This window comes from Delphinapterus leucas, chromosome 14, assembly GCF_059928025.1.
Source record: "Delphinapterus leucas isolate spDelLeu-1000000601 "Yukka" chromosome 14, BTC_Dleu_Yukka2, whole genome shotgun sequence".
NCBI lineage: Eukaryota > Metazoa > Chordata > Mammalia > Artiodactyla > Monodontidae > Delphinapterus > Delphinapterus leucas.
The window spans coordinates 1,090,428-1,111,535 of NC_143142.1; the positions used below are offsets into that span (position 1 = coordinate 1,090,428).

The following is a 21,108-nucleotide window of genomic DNA, read 5'->3' on the forward strand; positions in this document are numbered from 1 at the left end:
GGACACTGGGTGGGGAGCCACGGTCCTTTCCCCAGCACCAGCGAGTGGTGTCACGGCCGTGGGCTTGTCCCTTCAAGTCCGGCCAGCACGCTGCTCCCCACCCCATGGATCGGCAGTGAAGGTCCAGGCCCCTTGCGCGCCGTGGGCCGGGCCTCCAGGAGGTCAGGCACAGATGCCGGTCAGCAGGGCCGAGAGTCTCCGCTCGATGCACAGCTTGCCTGGAGCGAGGGAGGGAGGGGGGGCGGGCACCACGGTGAGCGGGCAGCGGCTGCCACCTCCCGCTCCCGCTCCCAGGGCCCAGTGGACACTGACACTTGGCGATGTTCTCCACGTCTGCCTGGTCCGAGAGGATCTGCTGCAGCCCCTCCATGAGCAGCAGGGCCTTGTGGTAGCGCTGGACACAGTCCTCCCGGCGGTGGAACATCTCGTCCAGGGCGGCCGACTGCACCTGCCAGGTGAGGGCGGAGGCTAGGCCCAGCTGCCTTCCACAGAGACGGGGGACCCAGGGCTGACGGCCGCACGAGCCACAGGGCAGCACGCTGTGGGCGCCGCCGGGTCACGCGCAGTCTCGACAGAGGCTTGCTCGCCGCAGGCAGCCGGGGTTACAGGGCAGGCGACCGGCCACCCACACCGGGCAGAGCACTCCCTCGGTCCCGGTCATGTCAGTGATGGTCACCCCTGGGGGAGGGGGAGCTCGGGGACAAGAAGGCCAACTGTTCCCGAACGTCTCTTCGGGCTGTGTTTTTACTGCACGAGTGAATTTTCTCAAAAACAGGCATTGCCTCAGAAGCAGCGCTTTTTGGACACAAGGACCCCAAAGCAACAGACGCAGAGCACTGAGCAGGGCCCCTCCAAGCCCCTCTTGCCTTCACGCCGTAGCTCCCAGCTGGGCTGCCTGCGTTGGTTCCCTCTAGAGAAGAAGGAACCAACTCACCTGCTAAGAGCCTTGAAAACCAGGTTCCCCATTTTCCAGGTAAGAAACCTGAGTTTCAGGGAGGGACACGCCTGGGCCGTGGAGCCTCACAGCGAGGCGGAAGCCCAGGTGAGCTCCCGGCTCCCCACCAGGGCTGGAAGGGCCCGGGTGACATTTGCTGGCTGAGGGGACAGCGTAATGGAACTTCCCACCCCGGGAGTGATGCCCCCTGAAATCCGGCGGAGCTGTGGCCGTCAACCCGCCCCTGCCGGCTCCTCAGCCCGCTCTCCCAGCCCGGCCCCACGTGGGCCCCGCCTGGCATACCGTCTGCACCGCGTGGCTGAAGATGAGCTTCTCGGCGGCGACGCTCTGGATGCGGTCTAGGAGCCGCTGCTTGTCTAGGAAGAAGCGCTGCAGCCGCAGGCTCAGGCCTTGGCAGGACACCACACTCGTCTTGTACAGCTCGTTCAGCTTCCGCACCACTGTGGGAGGCGCCCCGGCAGCTCAGGCCGGCCCCCAGCAAGGGAACCCACGCGACCAGCGGGCAAAAGCCCCTCACTCCGTCCCCGGGGCGCTGTCCGACCCCACCTCCTAGGTGCTCTGCTCGGCAACTCACGCTGCGCCTTCCCGCCCCAGGCCCATGGGGGCCCTGCCGCAGGGCCTTTGCACCTGCCCCCCGCCCCCACTATCCCTCCCTGGGCTGGGCTTGCACCAGGTAACCTCCTCAGGAAGGCCTCCCTCGTCACCTCTTCCTCGCTGACCTTCTCCCAGAGATAGCTATCCCTCCCTCCCCGACTCCCCTGCCGTGAGCTCAGGGTCTCACGCCCCGAACACTGCTGCTGCCGCCACCGCCGCCACTGCCGCCACCGCCACCGGCCGAGGCTGCCCTCACCCTGCTTCACGGTGGACGACAGGCAGAGCTTGCCGGCCCGGATCTGGTCAATGGCGGTCTGCAGGCCCGAGGAGAGGAGCTCGGCCGCCTTCAGGTAGAGCACCAGCTGCTCCGCGAAGCTGGAGGGCGGCAAGGACGCGTCAGGGGCGGAGCCCGCACTCCCGCTGCCTCCCCGTGGGGCCCGCTGGGCACACCCACCTCCACTCGCGGCTCAGCAGGCTGATCTGGTCGGCCACCACGCTCTCCTGCAGCTGGTACTCGGGCCCCCCGGCCGCCTCGCTGGCACTGCCCTTCAGGGCCGCGATCTCCAGGACGTGCTGGACAAAGTCGAGCGTGAAGCGCAGGCTGTGCAGGATCTCCGTGTGCTCTTGCTGGGAAGACGGGGCCACTGAGGGACGCACCTCGGCACCGCCACCAGCCCTGCCCGGACGCCACGCTGGGCCAGGCGCCTGCCCCCGCCCGGCCCTCACCTCCATGAGGGTCTCCTCGGGCAGGTCGGGGGCCTCGAAGGTCACAGCCCCCTCCAGGTTGGCGGCAACGGGGTCGGCAAAGCTGCGGCAGTGGCTGGGGGCGGGTACCTCGAGGGGGGCCTCGCCGTAGGCCCCGGGCGCCAGGTGACGGGCGGAGGAGGAGCCTGCCGAGCCGAGGGGGCTGGAGGGGCCCCCTGTGGGGAGAGGGCCGGCCGCCCTCCCCATCAGGCCTCCGCCACTCTGTGACACAGAGCCGGTCCCCACCCGCTCCACTCCTGCCCCTCTGCGAGCACGCACCCCAGCGGAGGCCTCACCCCTCCCAGGCCCCCGCCCACTGCAGGGGCACCCCGGAGTCCAGGGCCGGGGCTTCAGGGGCCTGCCTGTGGGAGCCGTGCCCCCGAGCCTCCAAGGAGGACCCTCCCAGGGCCTCGCGTGAGGGTAGCGCCTGGCTCAGCTCCTGACTCTACAGCGAGGGCCCCTCCCGCTTCCTGACGGACGGTGCGGGCCGCTGATCCACCGCAGCCATGAGGCCAGCGACGGTCCTCACCTGAGAACACGGTGGCACGGGGGCCCTGGGGCGGCGTGGTCCCGCCAGGGGGCGAGCCCACCGTGAACACCACGGGGGAAGGGCTGCTGGCGCCCCCGGCACGGGCTCCCGGGTGCAGGTTCCCTCCGAAGCCAGCAGACGGCCCTGGGAGAGCAAGAGGAGGGGCTCAGGGTCTTCCCGCCGCGGGCACCCCCACTTCCCAGAATGCTCTCCGGCGGCCCCCCACGCACCGGTCTCCATGGGCTTTTCCTGCAGGCTGTCCACGCTGCCTGAGTCAGGGGCCTGCGTCCCAAAGGCAGCCTTAAGGAGCAGATCCGTGAGGCGGCCGGCGCTGAGGGACCTGCAGGGTGAAGGGTGGTGAACACGTGCCCTGCGCCACCCAGGGGATCCAGAGACCCAGGCAGGGTCTGGGGGCCCCGCAGTCTGGTCAGCATGCCCAGCCTGTCCCGACTGTGCTGGCCACCCGGTCCTCCCACCCACCCCGGGCAGTTACTGCCACCCATTGAACAGACGCACGAACTGAGGCTCAGAAGGGGTTGAAGAGGGAGTGAGGTGCCCACAGACAGCAGGCAGGGCTGGGTCTCTCCTCCCGCAGGCCACGTCGGGGGAGTCCCCACCCACTCACCTGCCAAAGGAGCCCTTGGTGTCCTCGGTGGGCCGCAGGCCGGGGCCCAGCTGCTGCCCCTGGAAGGGCCCCGCCTCGGAGAGGTCGGGCAGCGTCCGGTTCCGAGGCGGCGTCATCACCACGCCCTGCCGGGCCAGGAGAGTCAGCAAGTTCTGGGAGCTGGGGGTCTTGGTGAAGTCGAACGCGGGCATGGCCTAGGAGGGGCAGGTTAAGTGCTGAGAACGACCCGCCACGGTGACGTTAACATCTCGACGGGGTCAGTAGCGCTGGCCTGAGACTGCAGGGCCCCACGCCGCAAAACCCCAAACTTCCACGACCCAGGTCTTCACAGCAAAGGTGTGAAGGCTGACTCCACCCTGTGCTGGAGGACAGTGACACACGCAGACGCACGCGTCCAACACAGGCCATGCACGTGTGCACCTACGCCCTCACAGAGACACCACGAGGTAGCGGCAGGTTCTGGCCCCATTTCACAGACAGGAAGACTGAGGCAAGGGATGAGCTAAGTAATGTGCCCATGATGGCAGCCTGGGTTCTCTGGGGCTCTGGATGCTGGGCCAGGGTCGGGACGTTTCCGGTCAAGGGCCAGAGAGCAGGTGTTTTGGCTTTGGGAGCCAGTCTTTGTCACGGGGACGTGGCCACCCCACACGTGAACAGGGAGACACGGATCCAGCCACCAGCCAGTGCAAGAGGTCTCAGCACAGAGGGCAGGCGCTGCTGTGCTGGAGCACACCAGCCCTGCCTCTGGCTTCAGGGGCCCCTCAGGTCCTGTGGGAATCCCACCAGGCAGAAAGCCCGGCGGCCCGAGCACATACAGAGCCACTCCCCACCCACCCCCCTGGAGGCCCGCGGCCCTGTTACCTTGGTCGGGGAGCCCAGAATAGGGGGCAGGGGGTTCCGCTGCAGGAAGTCGGGCAGCTTGGGCGAGCCGCGCAGGGGCCGGCAGGACTGCAGCCCGTGGGAGGGCTGCGGGGGGCTGGCTTGCGGGTGGCCGAACGCCACGCCCAGCGGGTCCGTGGGGGGCTTGGGCAGCTTGGGACGCACCACACGCAGGTCGGACAGGTTCGGGGCACTGTGCAGGCGGCAGCCCAGCCCGGCGCTGTGGGGAGAGTGCTCAGGTGCGGAGGAGCCTAGGGCGGGACAGGACGGGCCCAATCACAGCTGTCCCGAGGCCTGCCTGGACCTGCCCACACGACCAACCAGGACAGTGTACAGAGACCCCCACGCCTGCTCAGGATTCCCTTTACCCTCGTGGCCCCCTGTGCCGCACTGCACCTACGCTCCACTGTGCACCTGAGGAAACAGGCACAGAGGAGCTGAGACACCTGCGCGAGGTCATACAGCATGGCGGGGTCGGGGTGGGATCTGAGCCCCACAGTGGGCTTCCGTAAGCTGAAGGCTTAAGCTTGTTAAAATAGTCTCACAGAGTTTCCTGCCTTCTTTTAACGCGTAAGAAATGACAGTTGTGAACCAGGAAAACGGACTCTATCCCAAGCAGCGACAGGCCAGCCCAGGGAGGTCAGCCCAGCTCCTCCGCCCCGCCCAGCTCCACCTGCACACCCACAGGGCCGGAGCTGCACCTACCTGGACGAGGGGACCTGCCACCCCGCATCTCGGCTGCTTGTGGGGAGGGCGCCCCGCTCCAGCCTGGCCGCTCAGGGATGGTTCCGACTTGGGGGCAAGAGGGGTTGCCAAGGTCAATGTGGGACAGAGAGTGAGTCCCTTCCCCGCCCCCCGCGTGGAGACTCCCAGTCCCAGCTCCGAGGCTGGGTCCGCCAGCGGCGTGCAGGCTCACCCTGGGGAGACGGCGTGTAGGGCCGGCCCCCACCCAGGGAGAACTTCCTGGACAGGGCGGCTCCGTGCTCGGCGTGAGACGGGGGTGACAGGCTGGCCCGTGCAAAGCCCAGCGGGCTGGTGCTGCCTGACCTGCGGATGGCAGAGGACCTGCGGACGCAAGCAGGCACAGGGTGTGAGGGCCCCAGCCACGCCCGGCCAGGGCCACCAGCATGCCACGTGTCTGTCCCCCTCCGTTCAAGTAACGGGCCTCACCAGCAGCCACAACCCGGTGGGAGCCGCCAGTCCCTGCCAGGGCAGCCCCCAACCCACAGGGGCTTCTGTGAATTACAAAAAAAGGTGCCCTCTCCTCTTCCAAAACGTATGAAAATCGAAGTCAGTTTTGTGGACACAAGACACTTCACTGACATCTACCAGAAAGCCGTCACGGTACAGCCTGAGCGCCAGTGTGTCCACAGAGCGGTGGCGCTGACAGTCGTGCAGTGTGCAGTCTGCACAGCCGTGCGTGTGAGATGGCCCCGCACCATCCAAGTGGGCTGCGTGGGGCCCTCACTACAGTCCTCTAGGATGTGCCTGGCCGCGGGGGCCCGTGCACTCACCGCGCCGCCTGGTACTGGGTGGGCGACTGAAGGCTCTGCTCAATGCGCTGGTAGTTCTGCACCTGAGTGGGGACTGGGATGGGGGCCGAGGCCCCGCACCTGCTGCTGGAGGATGCCCCGGCCCGGCTGTGTGGGGAGAGAGGTTGGGGTCACCGCGGCGGGGGCGCTGGGCTGAACCCCAGGCCCTAACATCCCGCGGCAGAGGCCACTCCGGGCCACCTGCTTCCTTGTTTCTGCACACGGCCAGCACTGCTTCCCTGGTACCCCATGCCCCCCACTCTGCACCCAGGTGGCTTCTGGCTGGGACCAGCCAGTAGCGAGGTTGGGCCAGCTCCTGCTGGCACTGGGAGTCACTGCCCGCTTCGCCCCACAAGCTCGGGAGGGGGGGAGGGAGCGACGACACTGGTCTCTGGTGGTTCCGGTAACCACCCCTGGGCCCCAAGCCCACCCTGCATCCCTTCCACCACAATCCCTTCCTTCCGCTGGACCACCCACAGGGCCCTGGCACCCTGCCGGGGCTGAATGAAGGCAGGGCCTCTGGACACAACCGCTTCCTGCAGGATACGACTGGGGCTGGGGCGCTGTGATGCTGACTGCGCCCCGGGCCCCGCTTACCCTGAGGGGCTGAGGGAGCTGCTGCAGGGCGGGGAAGGAGACGGGGTCCGGCCGCGGCTCTCCAGGCCAGCAGAGGCCGCCAGCGAGCTCCTGGCGGGGACAGGGCGGACGGCAGGGCCTCACATTCAGGCCAAACCAGCGCAGACCCTGGCCCCTCCTTGGGACTCCGTCCTGCACTGGGCACAGCAGACTCGGCACTTCCCAAACTGTCTGGCCCAGGCAGGTCAGGGGACAGCCTGAGAGCAGGCGTCGCCCTCCCCGCAGAGCCGGCGGGTCTCGGGCTGGGGGCTTACCCGCTGCACATCAGGCTGTCCGGTGGCGGCTTGGCACCGACCGCCTCGGCCACCAGGTCACCTGTGGATGGGACACGGGTGAGGCTGGGCCCAGGCACCTCTTCCTGGGCGGGCCCAGGCACCTCTTCCTGGGCGGGCCCAGGCCACGGCAAGCCCAGCACTCTCCCGTCCCCGCTTCTGTCGCTCGCGCTGACAACCCCCTTTGCCTGTCTGGACCTCACGGCACTCGGAGACCCTGGTACCCTCCCCACACACCAGCCTTCAGCGAACCCCGGGCTGGGTGTCCACACCTCCCAATCTGGGCCTCACCCCTCCTCCAGGACCGCTGGGTCCCCACCTTCCCGCTGCCCTCCTTGAGCTGCCGGTGGCTGGGTACAGGGCCTCTCCTCCCCTACGGAGCCAAGCCGACAGGCTCAGGGTGGCCCGTCGGACACCTGGGCCTGCTCCCACCTGGCCCCGGCCCAGGAGTCTCAGGGCGGCCAAGGCCGTGAGAGAAGTGCCAGCAGCCGGGGTGGCGAGGGGAACTGAGGACCCGAGAACAGAGCTCTGCGGGGTTGGGTGGGGGGCAGCAGCTCCCCCCTCGGAGCAGGTGCTCTGGACGCTCCGCGGCGGGCAGGACTCAGCTCTGACTCTGGCCAGGCTGATCTGGGATAGAAACTTCCAGAAGCCCCTTCTTAGGGGTTCCGTCTGGCATGTCTGCAGCGATCTCCCTGCCCACCACTGCCTGGTGGCCCCCTGACCTGGAAACTGGGCCGGGACCATGACGAAGTCATCAGTGTCACAGGACGAGTCCTTGCTGCTGCCACCCGAGTCCCGGGAGCCCTGCAGGAAGCCGGCGGCCTCGGCCGGGGAGGTCAGGGTCTTCTGGAGCTGCTGCTGCATCTCCCCCAGGGACTGGGGGTCAGAGGGGAGGCCGCTGAGACCCGGCCCCAGGGCCTGGGTGAAGGGGGCCATGGGGACGAGGCAGAGGCTCTGCACGTTCTCCTCCCCAAGGCCGCTGCTTCTCCGGTGACCTCCCCACGGGAGTGGTCACCTCACGGAGCCCCCTGCTGCCCAGCACGAGGAACCGCTTGGCCCCCAAAGGCTCCAGAGGCCCCGTGTCAAGCGACTCCCCCCCTGCCCCCCGTGGCCCTGCACAGTGCTCGGGAGGTGGGGCGTCTGGAAGGTCCACCTTCGGGCATGAGCGAGCCGTGCTCTCCGCCACCAGCCTGGCCCTGGCCCCCACCTGGCAGGACGGACGGACAGACAGACGGCCCAAGGGAGGTTCAAGCCCCAGTGCCCCCGCCCCCGAGCACAACCTCGGCAGACCTCACCCCAGCCCTGTGCCGGGGATGCGGGCTGCGGGGCGGGTGGCTCCCAGGACACGGGGCCCCCACCCGTGGCCACCCGCGCGCCCGTGCACATGCAGGCGCGGAGCTGACACGGTGCTGAAGAGACCGACGGGACACAGGGACCCTGAAACAGGCCTCCACCCGCTTCTAACTCTGCCACATTCACAAGCAGAACGTTTCTGAGTCTGGTGTGATGAGACCAGACGACACAGCAGAAATAAAGGCGCGAGCTGGGGCGGGGCGGGAGCCCGACGAGGTTCCTGCGGACGCCTGCGTGCCCCGAAGCCGAGGCGAGAGGAGCCCGCAGCCTGCCGCCCTGCACGTGACTCACCGGTGGGGAGGCCAGGTGTGAGGTGGAGCTGCTGCTGGAGCTGCTGCCGGACCCCGAGCTTGGGTACGAGGGCACGGGCACGGGTGGGGCTGGCAGAGGGCGCGGGTCAGCACCCGTCAGCATGGGATGCTCCGCTCCCACCCTGCCCATGTCAACCCCACTCCGAGCACAGCTGCCGGCTCGGGACACGCCCCGCCCCAGAGGAACCCGGGGACCGGGAGGGGACCTGTGCGAGGGCCCGCCCTCACCTCTCCAATCCCACCGCACCAAGTCAGCTGAGCTCGAGCCCACCCCCTGGCCTCGGGGGCCCCTGGGGACCACAGGCTGGAGGAGGGCTGAGGAGCTGGTAGCCCCCAACCTCCCGGGGTGGGGCTGGCAGCCCACAGGGAGAAGGGGGGGCACGGGAGTGCCGAGACCCTCAGGGGACTCACACTTCTTCACAGCGGCACTGGAGTCAAGGAAGGGGTGATGGAAAAACTCATCTGCAGGAGGAGGGATGGGCCCGGGCTCAGGAGGGTTGAGGCCAGGCCCCCCCGTCCCCTGGGCCCTGTCTCCGCTGCCTCACTCCAGGAACGGAGGGAGGCAGAGCCCCAGCTGGCGCCCCCAGTGCGGCCCAGGCCCGGATCCACCCACCCTGCCCACGGTTTTCCCAGCAGTGCTGCCCATTGCAAAACCGGGGATTTTACCATCTCCACTGCTGGGAAAGGAGCTGCGGGCCCCGGGAAGAGCCACTCACTGCCAGCACAGGGCCCCTGGGAGTGGGGTGTGCAGGACGTGGGGGGCAGGGGCGCAAGCCCGAGGGCCCTGACCCCCCAGGCCTGTCGGGCGAGGTGGCGGGCCAGGCAGGCGGTGCTCACCGAAGTCCATGCGGTCTCTGTGGTTGCGCTGAAGCAGAGACAGGAGCAGCTGTCTCAGCGGGGCCGAGGTCTCCCGGGGGATGCTGGGGGCACAGGGCACGACGTTGACAGGGCAGCCTGCCCAGGGGCGGGGGGGCGGGGTGTCTGTGTCTGGCGGGAGGGGCACTCACGGGGGGACCAGCGTCTTGTTCTTCTCATAGAAGAGGCGGAGGTCCTGGGGGCTGCTGGCCTGGAAGTGAGGGCCAGGGGGCCAGGTGTGAGTGTCCCTGCTGCTCTCAGCCACTAGCCGCTCAGAGCCTCTGTCTCCCGAGAGGCCCCTGGTCCAGCACTGCCAGCCTGTCTGTCCAAACACTGAGCGCCCTCGCATGCTTCCAAGGAAGGGGGCCCCCTCCCCCCCAGCCAGGCTGTGGAACCACAGGGACCACACAGGGGGGCCAGGGGGGCCCAGAGCAAGGATGCTGGCTGGGCCCCCTTCCCACCTGGTGCGGGTGCATCCTGGGTATCTGGTGTGACCGGTCATGTGCTTCTTAAAATTAAAATGTGGCCCGTGCACCCCACCCCAGCAAAGGGCCCCAGAACAAGCTCGCCCCCTAAGTGGGCCCCGCCCACACGCCTGTTCACGTGTCACGCGCTCAGCACTGCTGTGTGCCAGGCACTGTTCAAGGCTCGGGGGGTACAGCCGAGAGCAAGACAGCCCCTGCCTTCCCAAGGCCAACATGGCAGCGGGGGACGGCCCTCCGCTAGTCGCCTGCTCACGTGCAGGAAACGGCAGGCAGGGAGGTGCGGGGAGCGGGGATGGGGGCAGCCTAGGTCACCGGGCAGGCAGAGGGCGCTTTGGAACAAAATGGCGACAGTGGAGAGCTGCCGGGTCGGCCCACGAGGCCAGCACGGGATGCGAGGGCCTGCGGCACGGGCTCGGGGCCCTGGACCCTTTGGGGTCCAGCACATGGCAGGCCACTGCCTTCCAAATGCAGGGTGTACCCCAGAGCTTGGGGTCCTCGTACCAATTTGGTGGGTCACGCCAGCCCTGGAATGGGCAGGAGGGAGGCCACGAAACTTGGTTCAGACGTACATGTGGACACGCACAGGTACACCCCAGAGCCAGTGGAGACTCCGGCCTCGGCCCTGAAGTGACTGCACGGTGGGGAGCTGGGCGGCCACGGCACTCCGGCAAGGGGAGGCTGCAGGGCTGAGCGCGCCACACCCTCTGCCGGGGCCTCACCTGGAAGGGCGCCTTCCCTGTCAGGCACTGGTACACGATGGTACCGATGCTCCACAGATCCGCCTTCCCGTCGTAGTGCTGGGACATGATGACCTCGGGGGCCTGCCGGGGTACAGTGCGGTCGGCGCGACGGCAAGAATGGACGCTGAGCGTGCGCTGAGCGAAGTCTGGCTCCAGCCAGGCGCCAGCCAATCATACCACACGCCAGCCGAGTGCCACAGACGTGGCGAGAAACGGTACAGCCATGACGGCTGCCACCCAAAGTGAGGCCACAGGATGGACACGGGAGGGAGCCCCACCGCGGGCCCCCCTTCCGACAGGCCCACCTACCATGTACATGGGGGAGCCGCAGAGCGTGGCCGCCATCATGTCGCTTTGCAGGTACCGGGCAAAGCCGAAGTCGGCTGCGGGCGAGGAGAGGCGTGAGGGGGCAGCCGCGGCCCCCGGGCCTCCGCCGGCCTCCCCGGGCCCCGGCCGCCACCTCACCGATCTTGACCCGGATGTTGCTGGGGGTGGCACGGCGCCCACCAGGGTTGGACAGCAGGAGGTTCTGGGGCTTCAGGTCCCGGTGGATGATGCCCTTGCTGTGCAGTAGCCGCACGGCACCGGCGATCTGCTGCAGGAAGAGCCGGATGGTGTCCTCGCTCAGCGTCCGCATGGCTGAGGGGAGACGGGCTCCGTGGGGCGCAGCTCGCCCGGGCACCCCAGGCCGGCGGCGTCCCGCCCCACATGGCTCCCGCGACCCTCCCTGCGGCCTCCAGGCCCATCGGCCACGCCGTCAGACCCTGAGCTGCCCCGTGTCCGCTCCCAGCCTGCGAGCCCCGCGCTGCTGCCCAGCACACCCCGCCCCTTCTCAGCTGAGGGCCACTTCGCGGCAGCTCCCTCTACCCGCTGCCCAGGGCATGCACCACGGCCAGCGGCTGTGCGATGAGCCCCAGGCCCGGCCTCAACGGTGGTCCCCCACCCGCGCCAGGACCCTGCGAAGGCCCGCCCCCTGTGGAGAGCCGGCCTCCACTGGGGCCCAGGACAGGTCTGGCCCCCGCAGAGCAGCCGACTGGCGACCGGGACCCTGCCGGGCACCACATCCACAGCGGGCCGCACGGGGCCCCGCTCAAGAGTGACCCTTGCAGACCACGTCTGCCCCGAGAAGCCATCCCTCGTGGTTCTGACGCAGCATGTGTCCCCAGCGGGGCTCCGCTCCCCCTTGCATCTTTCCCAGCAGGCACCAGGGGGATGGGAGCCTCCGCCATCACCATCAGGCCCAGGAAAGCTCGTTCAGGCCAGGCCACCTCTCAGAATGGGTCAGGGTGAGCCTCGGCGCAGCCCATCCCGCCGCAGGTGTCCACTCACTGTGCAGGTAGTCGGCCAGATCGCCGCCGTTACAATACTGCAAAAGACCAGCCACACGCCTCGGTCAGCGGCCAGGGCAGCCCCTCCCGCCGTGCCCGGGTCTCCCACCACCCTACCCCCGGGCGCCTGCTCCCTGGGCACTCGGTGCCCTGTCTCCAGCCTGGGCAGGCGTCCCCCGCAATCTGTGCTTGAGGAGGTCAATGGGGGTGCTCGCCGGTGAGGCGGCCCGAAGCCCACGGACATGAAAACAACTTCTCACCGCAAGGTGACAAGGGGCCTGAGAGCCGAGAGGGCCCAGCCTCCCCGTCCTCACAGCTGGCCTCCAGGACTCACCTCCATGACCAGGTAGACAGAATTGGCCATTTCCTGCAGGACACAGAAGAGGCAGTGAGAGGTGGGCAGCAGCACGCCCCGCCCCCCAGTCTGGCAGCCGTCTGGGAAGCCTGGCTTGGCCCCAGTGTGACCCGGGCACCCGGCACCTGCAGCTGCCCTCAACACACTGCCTGGGCTCAGGCAGGAGAGGCCATTGAGCGTGGACACTGGCTGGCCTGGCAGCCCTGGGGCCTGTCATGCCAGGGCTTAGCCAGTTCGTTAGTGGCCAGGAGATGAGGATGTCTGAGAGCCAAGTGGGCTTGAGTGACCGGAGAAGCAGCCAATCAGATCACTCCATCTGTCAAGTCTGGGGAAGGGGCCGAGGACCCAGGAGAGGTGTCAGGGGTGGAGCAAGGACCCCGCCTCCCAGGGGCAGCCCTCAGCAACCCAGGTCTCCATCAAGGTCAGGGTCAGCCCTGGCCCGGAGGTTCTGACAGGGCTCAGCTTGCTCTTCTATGAGTGGTGAGTCCTGGCCAAGTAGAAGCACTTAGTGGGGGACCCAGGCCCCCAAGAAGGGACACAGCGAGGGTGTGAGGGCCTTGACTCTCAGGCCACGGAAACTGCTCCTGGCTCTGGAATCAAAGATGCCAGCAGCATTATAGGTTGGCGCCGCCAGCCCACTGCCGGCCAGCTTCCGGCTCAGCCCTTGGCCTCGGGTTGCCACCAGCATCCACAGCTCGGTCCACGACAGCAAGACTGAGGAGCCCGTTGCTCAGGCCAGCGCACAGACACCTTCCCGCACTTACGGCCCTGGCGTCCGTCTAGGAGGGGCCCCTGAGACCCCCAGGTCACGGATGAGGAAACTGAGCCCAGCGAAGCCAAGTCAACCAGGCAGGCGGGGTCCTAACCGCTCTGCTCTCCTGCAGACAGTCCCCTCCCCTCTTTCCCAGGCGGGGTCTTCCCTAACTGAGGGGCCCTGCCAGCCAGGAGCAAGTCCCCAAGCCCCTTCAGCACCAGTACACTGCTGGGCCTTGGGGACCAGGAACAGCCCCTCCCCGCCGCCCAGCAGAATGCACCGAGTCCCCATTCCCCACTAGCACGCTGCTCACGGGCAGCTCCAGCTTCTAACCCCCACGGGGCAAGGGGGCAAGTGCGTGAGCCGGCCCCGGAGCTCTCAAGGCATGGGGGGAGCCCCGAGGGAAGCCTGGGTGGGAGGAGGGAGGTGGCTGCAGGAGGGACATTTCTCAGCGGCCTTTGGGGGAGGGCACCCGAGGCCCAGACAGACTTGATCCCCAGCAGCGGGCCACCACCCCGACCTGGCAGGACAGAGGACCCCTGATCAGTCACCCTACCCCCAGGAGGTTGGGCCTGGGCTCAGACCCACACCAGTAGAACACAAAGCCACTGGGTGACACCCCAGGTGTAAATGTCAGCCCCCTGAAACAAGAGAAGACCCCTACGGGACTGCCCTGGTGGCGCTGTGGTTGAGAATCCACTTGCCAATGCAGGGGACATGGGTTCAAGCCCTGGTCCGGAAAGATCCCACATGCCACGGAGCAACTGAGCCCGTGTGCCACAACTACTGAGCCCACGCACCACAGCTACCGAAGCCTGCGCGCCTAGAGCCCGTGCTCCGCAACAAGAGAAGCCACCACAGTGAGAAGCCCGCGTGCGGCAATGAAGGCCCAACGCAGCCAAAAAAAAGTAAATAAAAAAGATACATTTATATCCAAAGCAAAAGAGAAGCCCCCATGCCTCCAGAGTTCCCCCAACAGAGGGGCTGTGGGTCCAGGACAGGGACACTCCGGGGAGCAGGGCTGAGAGGTGGACACTGAAAGCTCCGGGGGCTGGCTGGGCCGCATGCCCCACCCTGCTTCCCCAGGCCCTCACTCAGTGGCGCGTCCGGCAGGGATGCAGAAGCCTTCCCAAGTGCCCAGCCGGGCTCCTCTGGGAGGGGGCGGGCTCCGCCCACCAAAGCAGGCCCTCCCTCCCCCCCCGCCCCCCCCCCCACCCAGGAGAGAGGCGGGAGCTGCCTCAGCCCAGCACGCAGGCCCCGCCCTCCCAGGCCAGCTGTGGGGAGAGATAATGCAGGGAGAAAGTCCCCGGTCACGCCGCACCCACGACTGCGACCAACCCCGGCGGGGTTGGCAATGGGGACAGAGGGGTACCAGGAGGAGGGAGATCCCAACAGAGGGAGGCTCTGAGAGCCGGGTGCAGAGCCGGAGGCTCCCGGGCAGAGGGGCCAGAGATGAGGACCCAGAACTAACCCAGGAGATAGAACAGCCACTCCCTGTGACACCCAGGCCACCTGTTCCCTCACCTGCCGTCACCCTGACCACAGCTACCTCTGGGGACATGCTTAACAGGCTCCCGAATTCACCCGCCAGGGAGCAGCCTTGTCTTTAGTGGCCCAGAAGTGCCACACCGCTAGAGGGGCAGTGCAGGGCGGGGCCCAGGCACCCCCAGCTCTTGGCTGCCCTCCCGACAGGACCCCTGCTCCCCAGGAAAGCCTCCGATCACCCACCGAGCCAGGACGGGCAGGGGCCGGATGACAAGGACAGGAGACAGATGCAGCATCCATGCCCCCCGAGGGTCCCCGAGCAGTCACCCAGGGCTGGCAGAACCGTGGCTGGATGGGACAAGGGGCCTGCCAGCTGGGAGGTGAGTCCCCTGTACCGCCTGCTCCCCGAGTCCCGCGCAGCCTGGACCCCACAACCTCCTGCCCCAGAAAGGAGGTGCCTGTGCATCAGGGACGGCATACTGCCCTCTGCGCCCAGGAACCCATGGGACCCCCGCACAGGACCCCGAAACCCACTCCAGCTGGGGGCGCTTCCAAACACCAGGCCAGACGCCCTCCCTCCCGCGGGGCCACCCCACGGGGCCCGCCGCCCACTGGCTCGGGGCTCCTAGCCCTCTCCGCTGCCTGACACCCTGGACCCCCGAGACCTCCCTGAAGCCTTCCTGGTGCCCCCCGGGCCTCGGCGAGCCCTCAGTGAGCAAAGACCAGGGGCCCTGGGGCCCCTCTCCTCCCCCGATCTCTGTCCCTTCACCCCGTGGGTCACCCAGCAGAGACCGAGCGTGTTGCCCGCAGGCCCTACTGTGCACGGAGCCCAGAGGTTCAGGGCCTGAGGGGGAGAGCACAGCAGGGCTGGGCCGGGGGAATCGTGCCCACCTCCCCTCACCACGTGGGATTCGGGCCCGCGGAGGCCCGGCCTCGGGGTCCCCCACTGCCCTGGCTTCAGAAGGCCCCTTCCCCACCCGCAGCATCAGCTTGTGAGGCGCCAACCCCATGGGCCGGCACGAGCCTCGGCCACGCCTGCAGCGCCCCCAGTGTGGCGGTCTCCAGGACGGCTGCGTGTCCGGGCCCCCCTGAGGAAGCCGGCTCTCCAGGCTCCCCGGGGGGGAGGTCAGCACGGCCTCGGTGGCACTGCTGGTCTGGCCCTGGCAGCCTGCTGCCCACCCAAGGCCCGGAGAGGTCACGCCTCGGCCCTCCTCCTCCTGAGCTAAATTTGGTCTCCACGAGCTCCCCCAGGCTGGGGGACCAAGTGGACTGCAGACAGCAGGCCGCCTCCTTCGGGGTCGGTCCAGACTCGGCCTGGACACTTGAAAGGACCAGGACTGCTTCCTGGGGCTGTGGCGGCCGCCGAGCCAGAGGGCTCCCCTCCTGGGGGAGGCGGATGAGGGAGCTTCTGGCCGCGCTCTTGGCCCCAGGAGTCCATCATGTTCTTAATGCAAAACCACCAACACGGCCGAGGCGCCGGCCCACCGGGCCTCCAGCCTGCAGGGAGCACAGCGGGGCCACCCCATCCCACCAGTCCCCCCGCGCAACCTGAGGAGCGGGCAGGTCCCATCGACGTCCCAGCCGACTTAAGGGGAGGAAATGGGCACAGAGAGGTCCTGTGATTCTGCCTGGCATCCGGGCACCAGAGTCCTGGCCGCTCCACCGTGCATGCGGCCCCCAAGGAAGGGGGCCGTGAACGCTGACCTGCACACCTCGAGAGGACAGGCGAAGCCCTGAAGGCGGGATGAAGCGGCGCCCTCTCCGTCTCTCAGTGGCGCGCCCACAGGCCCTGGGGACCGGGCTGGCCCAGGTGTCGGGCCCAGGTGTCCCAAGCAGCCTGGCACGGGTGCCCGGGCACGCGGGAGGCCGCCCTGCCTCCACAGGGTGCTAAGGTGCTTTGCTTAAGAGGATCCCAGCTCCCGGGCTCGGCCGAGCCTGCTCTGTCTGGTGATCCTGGGCTGGGCCTGGTGGGCTGGTGGGCAGGTGGGCGGGCGGGCACTGGCCTAGTTAACCCCTTGGAGTGGGCCGCCCTGGCTCCAGAAGGAGGCAAAAGCCACAGCCAGGGCCGGAGCACAGCCGCCCATGGGAGCCGCGGCACTCCCCACCCCCAGGCTGGGCTCTCCTGGACAGCGCCCAGACGGGAAGGGATGCCCAGCCCCACCCTGAGGAGGAAGCCCACCCTTCCTCAGGGAGCCTCCTTCAGCTTCCATTGTGTGCCTGTGGCTCCCGGGGGCCGGGGAGCCGGGGGGAGGCCAGCTGCCCTCTCCAGCCCCCTTCTTCCCACACACCGGGCCTGCCCCTGACTCGGGAGAAGCAGGGGACACTTCCAGAAAGGAAAACACAGAATCGACGTGTCCCTGCCCAGACCCACCAAGCCCGCCTGGGTCACGAAAAAGCAAGGCCAAAGGTTGGCACTGTCCTGAATGACCCCACAGCGAGGCAGACCTCTCCCCTTGACTGAGGTGTCCACCCACCCAAAGTCACTAAGGGTGGCTCTGTCAGCCAGGCCGGGAAGTGAGTCACCCAGCTGTGGGAACCAGCTGGACGGCGTGCTGGTCTCAGGAAGGCCCCCGTCCCAGGGCGCACGCTGGGCAGGGATGTCCCCTGACCACTCTCCCCAGAAAGAGCACACCCAACCACAGCCCAGCAGGCGAGGGCAAGACCCAGAGCCAGCCGTCTGCCCCTCAAAGAAAGGAAAGGCCGGGGGCTCCCGCTGCCTGCCCACACGTCTGTGGGCCACAGAGCAGAGCACCACCCCAGAGGCCTCCCCCACGCACGCACAGCAGCCTGACAACAGTCACTATTCCGTATGGCCACGAAACAAAACCACCTCAACAGACAAGAAGCAACCTGAGGAGGAATATTTGCAACCTATCACGGAACAGCTTTCCTTAATATATAAAGAGTTCTCACCAACCAATATTTATATAGCACTTACTAATTAACAAGTACAGATCTAAACACTTAACATCCATAGACTCAAGCTGTCATCACAACCACCGTACGACATAGATGTACTGTTACCATCTCCCATTTTCTGGGTAACACTGAGGCACCAGGAGGCTGAGTAACCTGCCCAAGGTCACACAGGTAAGTAAATGGGTGAGTTGGGCTCAGAAAGGCAGTAGGGCGCAGGGCCCATGCTGTTAACCACAGTGCCGTCCAACCTCGGTAATCACAAGACCCACAGGAGCACATCCCTGGGTAGGAGGCATTCCTGGTGTTCACGTGCACACAGAGAGATGCTGAACCTCCCCCCAAAGTGAAAAACAGAACCATAAAAGATGTCATTTTCCACCTCTCAGGCAGGCCAAGATGAAAGTCTGATAACCGACCTCCTGGCAAGGATGTGGGGAGACAGGCGCTCCTGCCAGCAGCACTGCTGTGTGCACGGTCCATCCTCTACGGACCACAATCTGGCAACTGTTCCAAACTAAAATACACATCCTCTTATTTCTAGGAATCCACCCTGTAGACACACAGTCATGGCAAAGGTGAATCCAGGAGAGTCACCACCACACTGCTGACATGTCAGAATCCCAGAATAACCCCATGTTCCACCAGTGGGGGACTGGTGAGGTCAACTGTGGAATATAGGGCCACGGAACACCACACAGCTGCAAATAATGCCACAGTCACAGTCGTAGCAACGCCAGCACACACAGTGCTTACTAGGACCAGTTTCAACCAAACAACTCCAGACTCTCTGTTTTACAGAGAAAGACATGGACGCACAGACGGATTAAGACACTTGTTCCAGGACACACAGCTCGTTTAAGTGGCAGAGCCAGGACTGGAACTAGGTCACCTAGCTTCAGAGTCTGGACTCTGAACCTTGCAGAAAGAATGGGGGATAATTTTCTTGGGAGGAGAGGGGTGTCACTTCTCACATATGGATTGAGTTAATGTGGAGTGACACAGACCTTCTCAAAGACACACACTTAAGTGAAAAATGCCACAGTAGAACTGTAGATGGTGTGGCAGCAAAGAGGTACGTGAGGATGTGTCACTGTCCCCAGAGAGACCCTCTGGGGGAGATGGGGCTCATTGGGCCAGGGGTGGTAGAGTCACCTTTTTCCACGTCCCTTTTGTACTGTTTCTTCTTTTTTTTTTTTTAAGCCAAATCATTAACTGTTTTTAAAAGCCATGATTTCCTGGGTCCCATGTGTGTCTCAGACAAGTGTCTAAGGACATGGGGAGCCACCCCACACCCCAAAGGCTGAGAGCACAGGGCCCCCGCGGGGGCGGGGGGCCTGCAAGGGAGAGGCTGGCTGGCCTCTAAGCACTTCCTCTGCACAAGGGAAGCCACAGCACTGCAAGCCCTGGAGGAAGTGGCACTGCCCACAACCAGGTGTGTGGCCCAGCCAGGATGGGAAGGAGGGCGTGCAGAGGCGGGGGCAGGGGACAGGGAAGGGTGGGAGAGGAGGAGGGGGAAGAGGGCCGCCCTCTTGGCCCCAGAACACAGCTTCCAGGCACTTCCTGTCGCTGTCACCTTGGACCTGGGCCCTCCCCAAGTCACCTCATGTCATGCCACAGCCCCCAAGGCCGCAGCCCCGCTCTGAAGGGGGAGGGAGAGGACAGGGAAGGAGGGAGGAGGCCACCAAAACACAGACAGCCGGGCTGGGAACTTCCCCTCAGCCAGGGGCTGGTCCCGTGGCCTCAGTAAACAGGTTTCAAAACCATTAGTCAGCGCTTTGGCCCTCAGATCTGCTGCCTCAGGTTCCTGGTCCCCAAACTGGGTCTCCAGGGTCCCAGACCTGGGCCGAGGCCGGGCCCCCCCCCACCGCCAGGCCTGGGGGCCCGGGGTCACTGGGGGAAACAGGCCGCGGTCCTCTGGGCCAGCTAGGCCTGAGATGGCCTCATCACCCGGGCACCCGCCTCCCTCCTGCCCGGGTGGCTGGCCCCAGCTGCCGGCAAGAAGGAATCTCCCTTAGCCCCGCCCCTCCCCCAGTCTGACACAGGGAGACAGTGGCCAATGCCAGGCCGCTGGGGTAATGTCAACAAACAATCCGCTGGCCCAGACAGGTGGTCCAGGCCGGCAGGGCTGCCCTGAACCTGCGCTGGGGACAGGACTCACCGTCGCGGCCGCTGGGCCAGACACCCCCGAGGGCCACGCTGTAGCCAGACCTCCCTCGGTGGAGCTGCGCTGGCGCCCCTGGCACTCAGGTGGCGGGGGAAGGTGGGAGCTCTCCCAACACGCCCAGAGGAAACCCAGGCCCAAGAACTGGGCTGAGGGTGGGGTCTCCAAGGTCCCAGCAGGCCTCCGACGCCCATCCACACAGGGGGGTGTCCAGCTGCTTCCCCCAGTACGAGACGCTAGCCTAGAAGAGTCCACTCCTGGCCAGGGTCTCCAGCACTTGGCTGGACTGGGACTTAAGTCAGCGGGGCCTGAGGCTGTACTGGGGCCAGTGGGGGCGGGGGCGGAGGGGAGCACAGCCCGTCCCCACCAAGACGGCGCCGGCAGCCTTACCTGGAAGTCATACAACGCCACGATGTTTTCATGTTTCAATTCCTAGGACAGAAACCCAGGTTTCCTGTGAGTGGAGCGCGCTCGCCCATCACCCGCTCCCCCTGCTGAGGCCAGCTCACCTTGAGGATCTTGATCTCCTTCCCCAGGAGAGTCTGCGACTTGGCCAGGTTCTTCTTGTTAATGCACTTGACAGCGACCTCCAGGTCGTGTTTCTGAAAACCAAGCGCGGGTGTCCCTCAGGGGCGGGGAACCCGGGAACGCCTTGAAGGCCTTGCCCAAGCCAAGCGCCCAGCAGGTCCCTGGAGATGAGGGGGTCAGGAGTGCATGTGAGGGGGACGTGGGGTCCCGGGGCTGTGGGGTGAGACGAGGGGCGCCCGGCTGTGTTCATGTGGGGTCCCCGGCAGGATGAGGGGGCCTCTGGGGTGTGGAGGTGGGGATGGGGGTGGCCGGCGGTGGGGATGAAGGAGGGGGGGAGTCCCTGGAGCGGGGGATGGGGAGAGGGACGCCGGGGCGGGGGGGCCGCCCTCGCCGGCGCTCTGTCCGGGCCGGCCGGCCCCTCACCTCGCGGTGGCGCCCCTTGAAGACCACGGCGAAGGCGCCATGCCCAATCAGGTCCTTGCGCGAGAACTCGAACTTGCCCACGGTCTCCAGGCCGCCGCGGCCGGACTCCATGGCGCGGGCCGGGCCAGGCAGGCCGGGGCTCAGGCGACGGCACGGGCCGGGGGCGGTGGGCAGGGGGCGCGCCCCATCGGGTAGCCCGGGCTGCGGACGCGATCCGACTCCAACCCAGTCTTGACCTGGGCTCCGACCCTAGCTCAGGATCCAGCTCGGGCTCCGGCCCGGAGACAAAAGAGCCGCGGCCGCCGGGCCCGGGAGCCTGAGACGCCGGCGCAAGCGCACAGAGTGCCGGGCGGGGCGGAGCCTGGGGGCTAGCCTGGCTGGGGCGGGGCGGGGCCTGCCGGGCGGCCGCGCTCAGTGGGTGGTGGCGCTGGCGGTGGGGCGGGGCCTGTTGGGGCGGGACCAGATGGTTGGGGCGGGGTCAGTAGCAGGCCCGCCTCCTTGGGAATGACAGGGGAGCTGCAAGCCTGGGCATGAGCCAACGGTCGCCCTCCAACCAGTTCTCCTGCTGCAGCCTTACACTACGTCCCTTGTCTGCGCATCTGGGGGGCGCACATGTGCCACAGCCGCCATTAATACCTGGGACGT

At 66.9% G+C, this 21,108-nt stretch overlaps 1 protein-coding gene across 6 annotated transcripts; it reads right to left on the reverse strand.

The window, feature by feature from the left end:
* Nucleotides 1–35: 35 nt before the first annotated feature.
* On the reverse strand, nucleotides 36–20,574 carry ULK1 (unc-51 like autophagy activating kinase 1). Of its 6 annotated transcripts, XM_022597762.3 has the most exons (28): nucleotides 20,464–20,574; nucleotides 20,022–20,114; nucleotides 19,903–19,944; nucleotides 12,173–12,205; nucleotides 11,840–11,876; nucleotides 10,976–11,149; nucleotides 10,820–10,893; nucleotides 10,490–10,591; nucleotides 9,438–9,496; nucleotides 9,268–9,350; nucleotides 8,842–8,892; nucleotides 8,411–8,499; nucleotides 7,489–7,642; nucleotides 6,749–6,809; nucleotides 6,456–6,545; nucleotides 5,841–5,966; nucleotides 5,243–5,391; nucleotides 5,032–5,118; nucleotides 4,309–4,577; nucleotides 3,448–3,641; nucleotides 3,053–3,162; nucleotides 2,823–2,966; nucleotides 2,276–2,469; nucleotides 2,004–2,176; nucleotides 1,806–1,924; nucleotides 1,238–1,395; nucleotides 313–448; nucleotides 36–218 (listed from the first exon to the last, which is right to left on the reverse strand). In XM_022597762.3, exons 1-28 carry the CDS (start codon nucleotides 20,572–20,574, stop codon nucleotides 163–165), a joined length of 3,168 nt encoding a protein of 1,055 aa, XP_022453470.1. In that variant the 3' UTR covers nucleotides 36–162. The 6 variants fall into 6 exon arrangements, 5 of the variants coding, with proteins under 5 accessions (XP_022453470.1, XP_089750448.1, XP_089750447.1 ...); XM_089894322.1 differs by lacking the exon at nucleotides 10,490–10,591; XM_089894321.1 differs by lacking the exon at nucleotides 6,456–6,545.
* Between the last annotated feature and the right edge of the window lie 534 nt (nucleotides 20,575–21,108).

Coding starts and splice junctions, on each gene's coding strand:
- ULK1 (XM_022597762.3), bottom strand. CDS start 20,574: ATGGAGTCCGGCCGCGGCGGCCTGGAGACCGTGGGCAAGTTCGAGTTC. Junction 9,351..9,437: donor AACAAGACGCTGGTCCCCCC/GTGAGTGCCCCT, acceptor CTGTGCCCCCAG/CATCCCCCGGGAGACCTCGG. Junction 2,177..2,275: donor CCGAGGAGACCCTCATGGAG/GTGAGGGCCGGG, acceptor CCGTCTTCCCAG/CAAGAGCACACGGAGATCCT.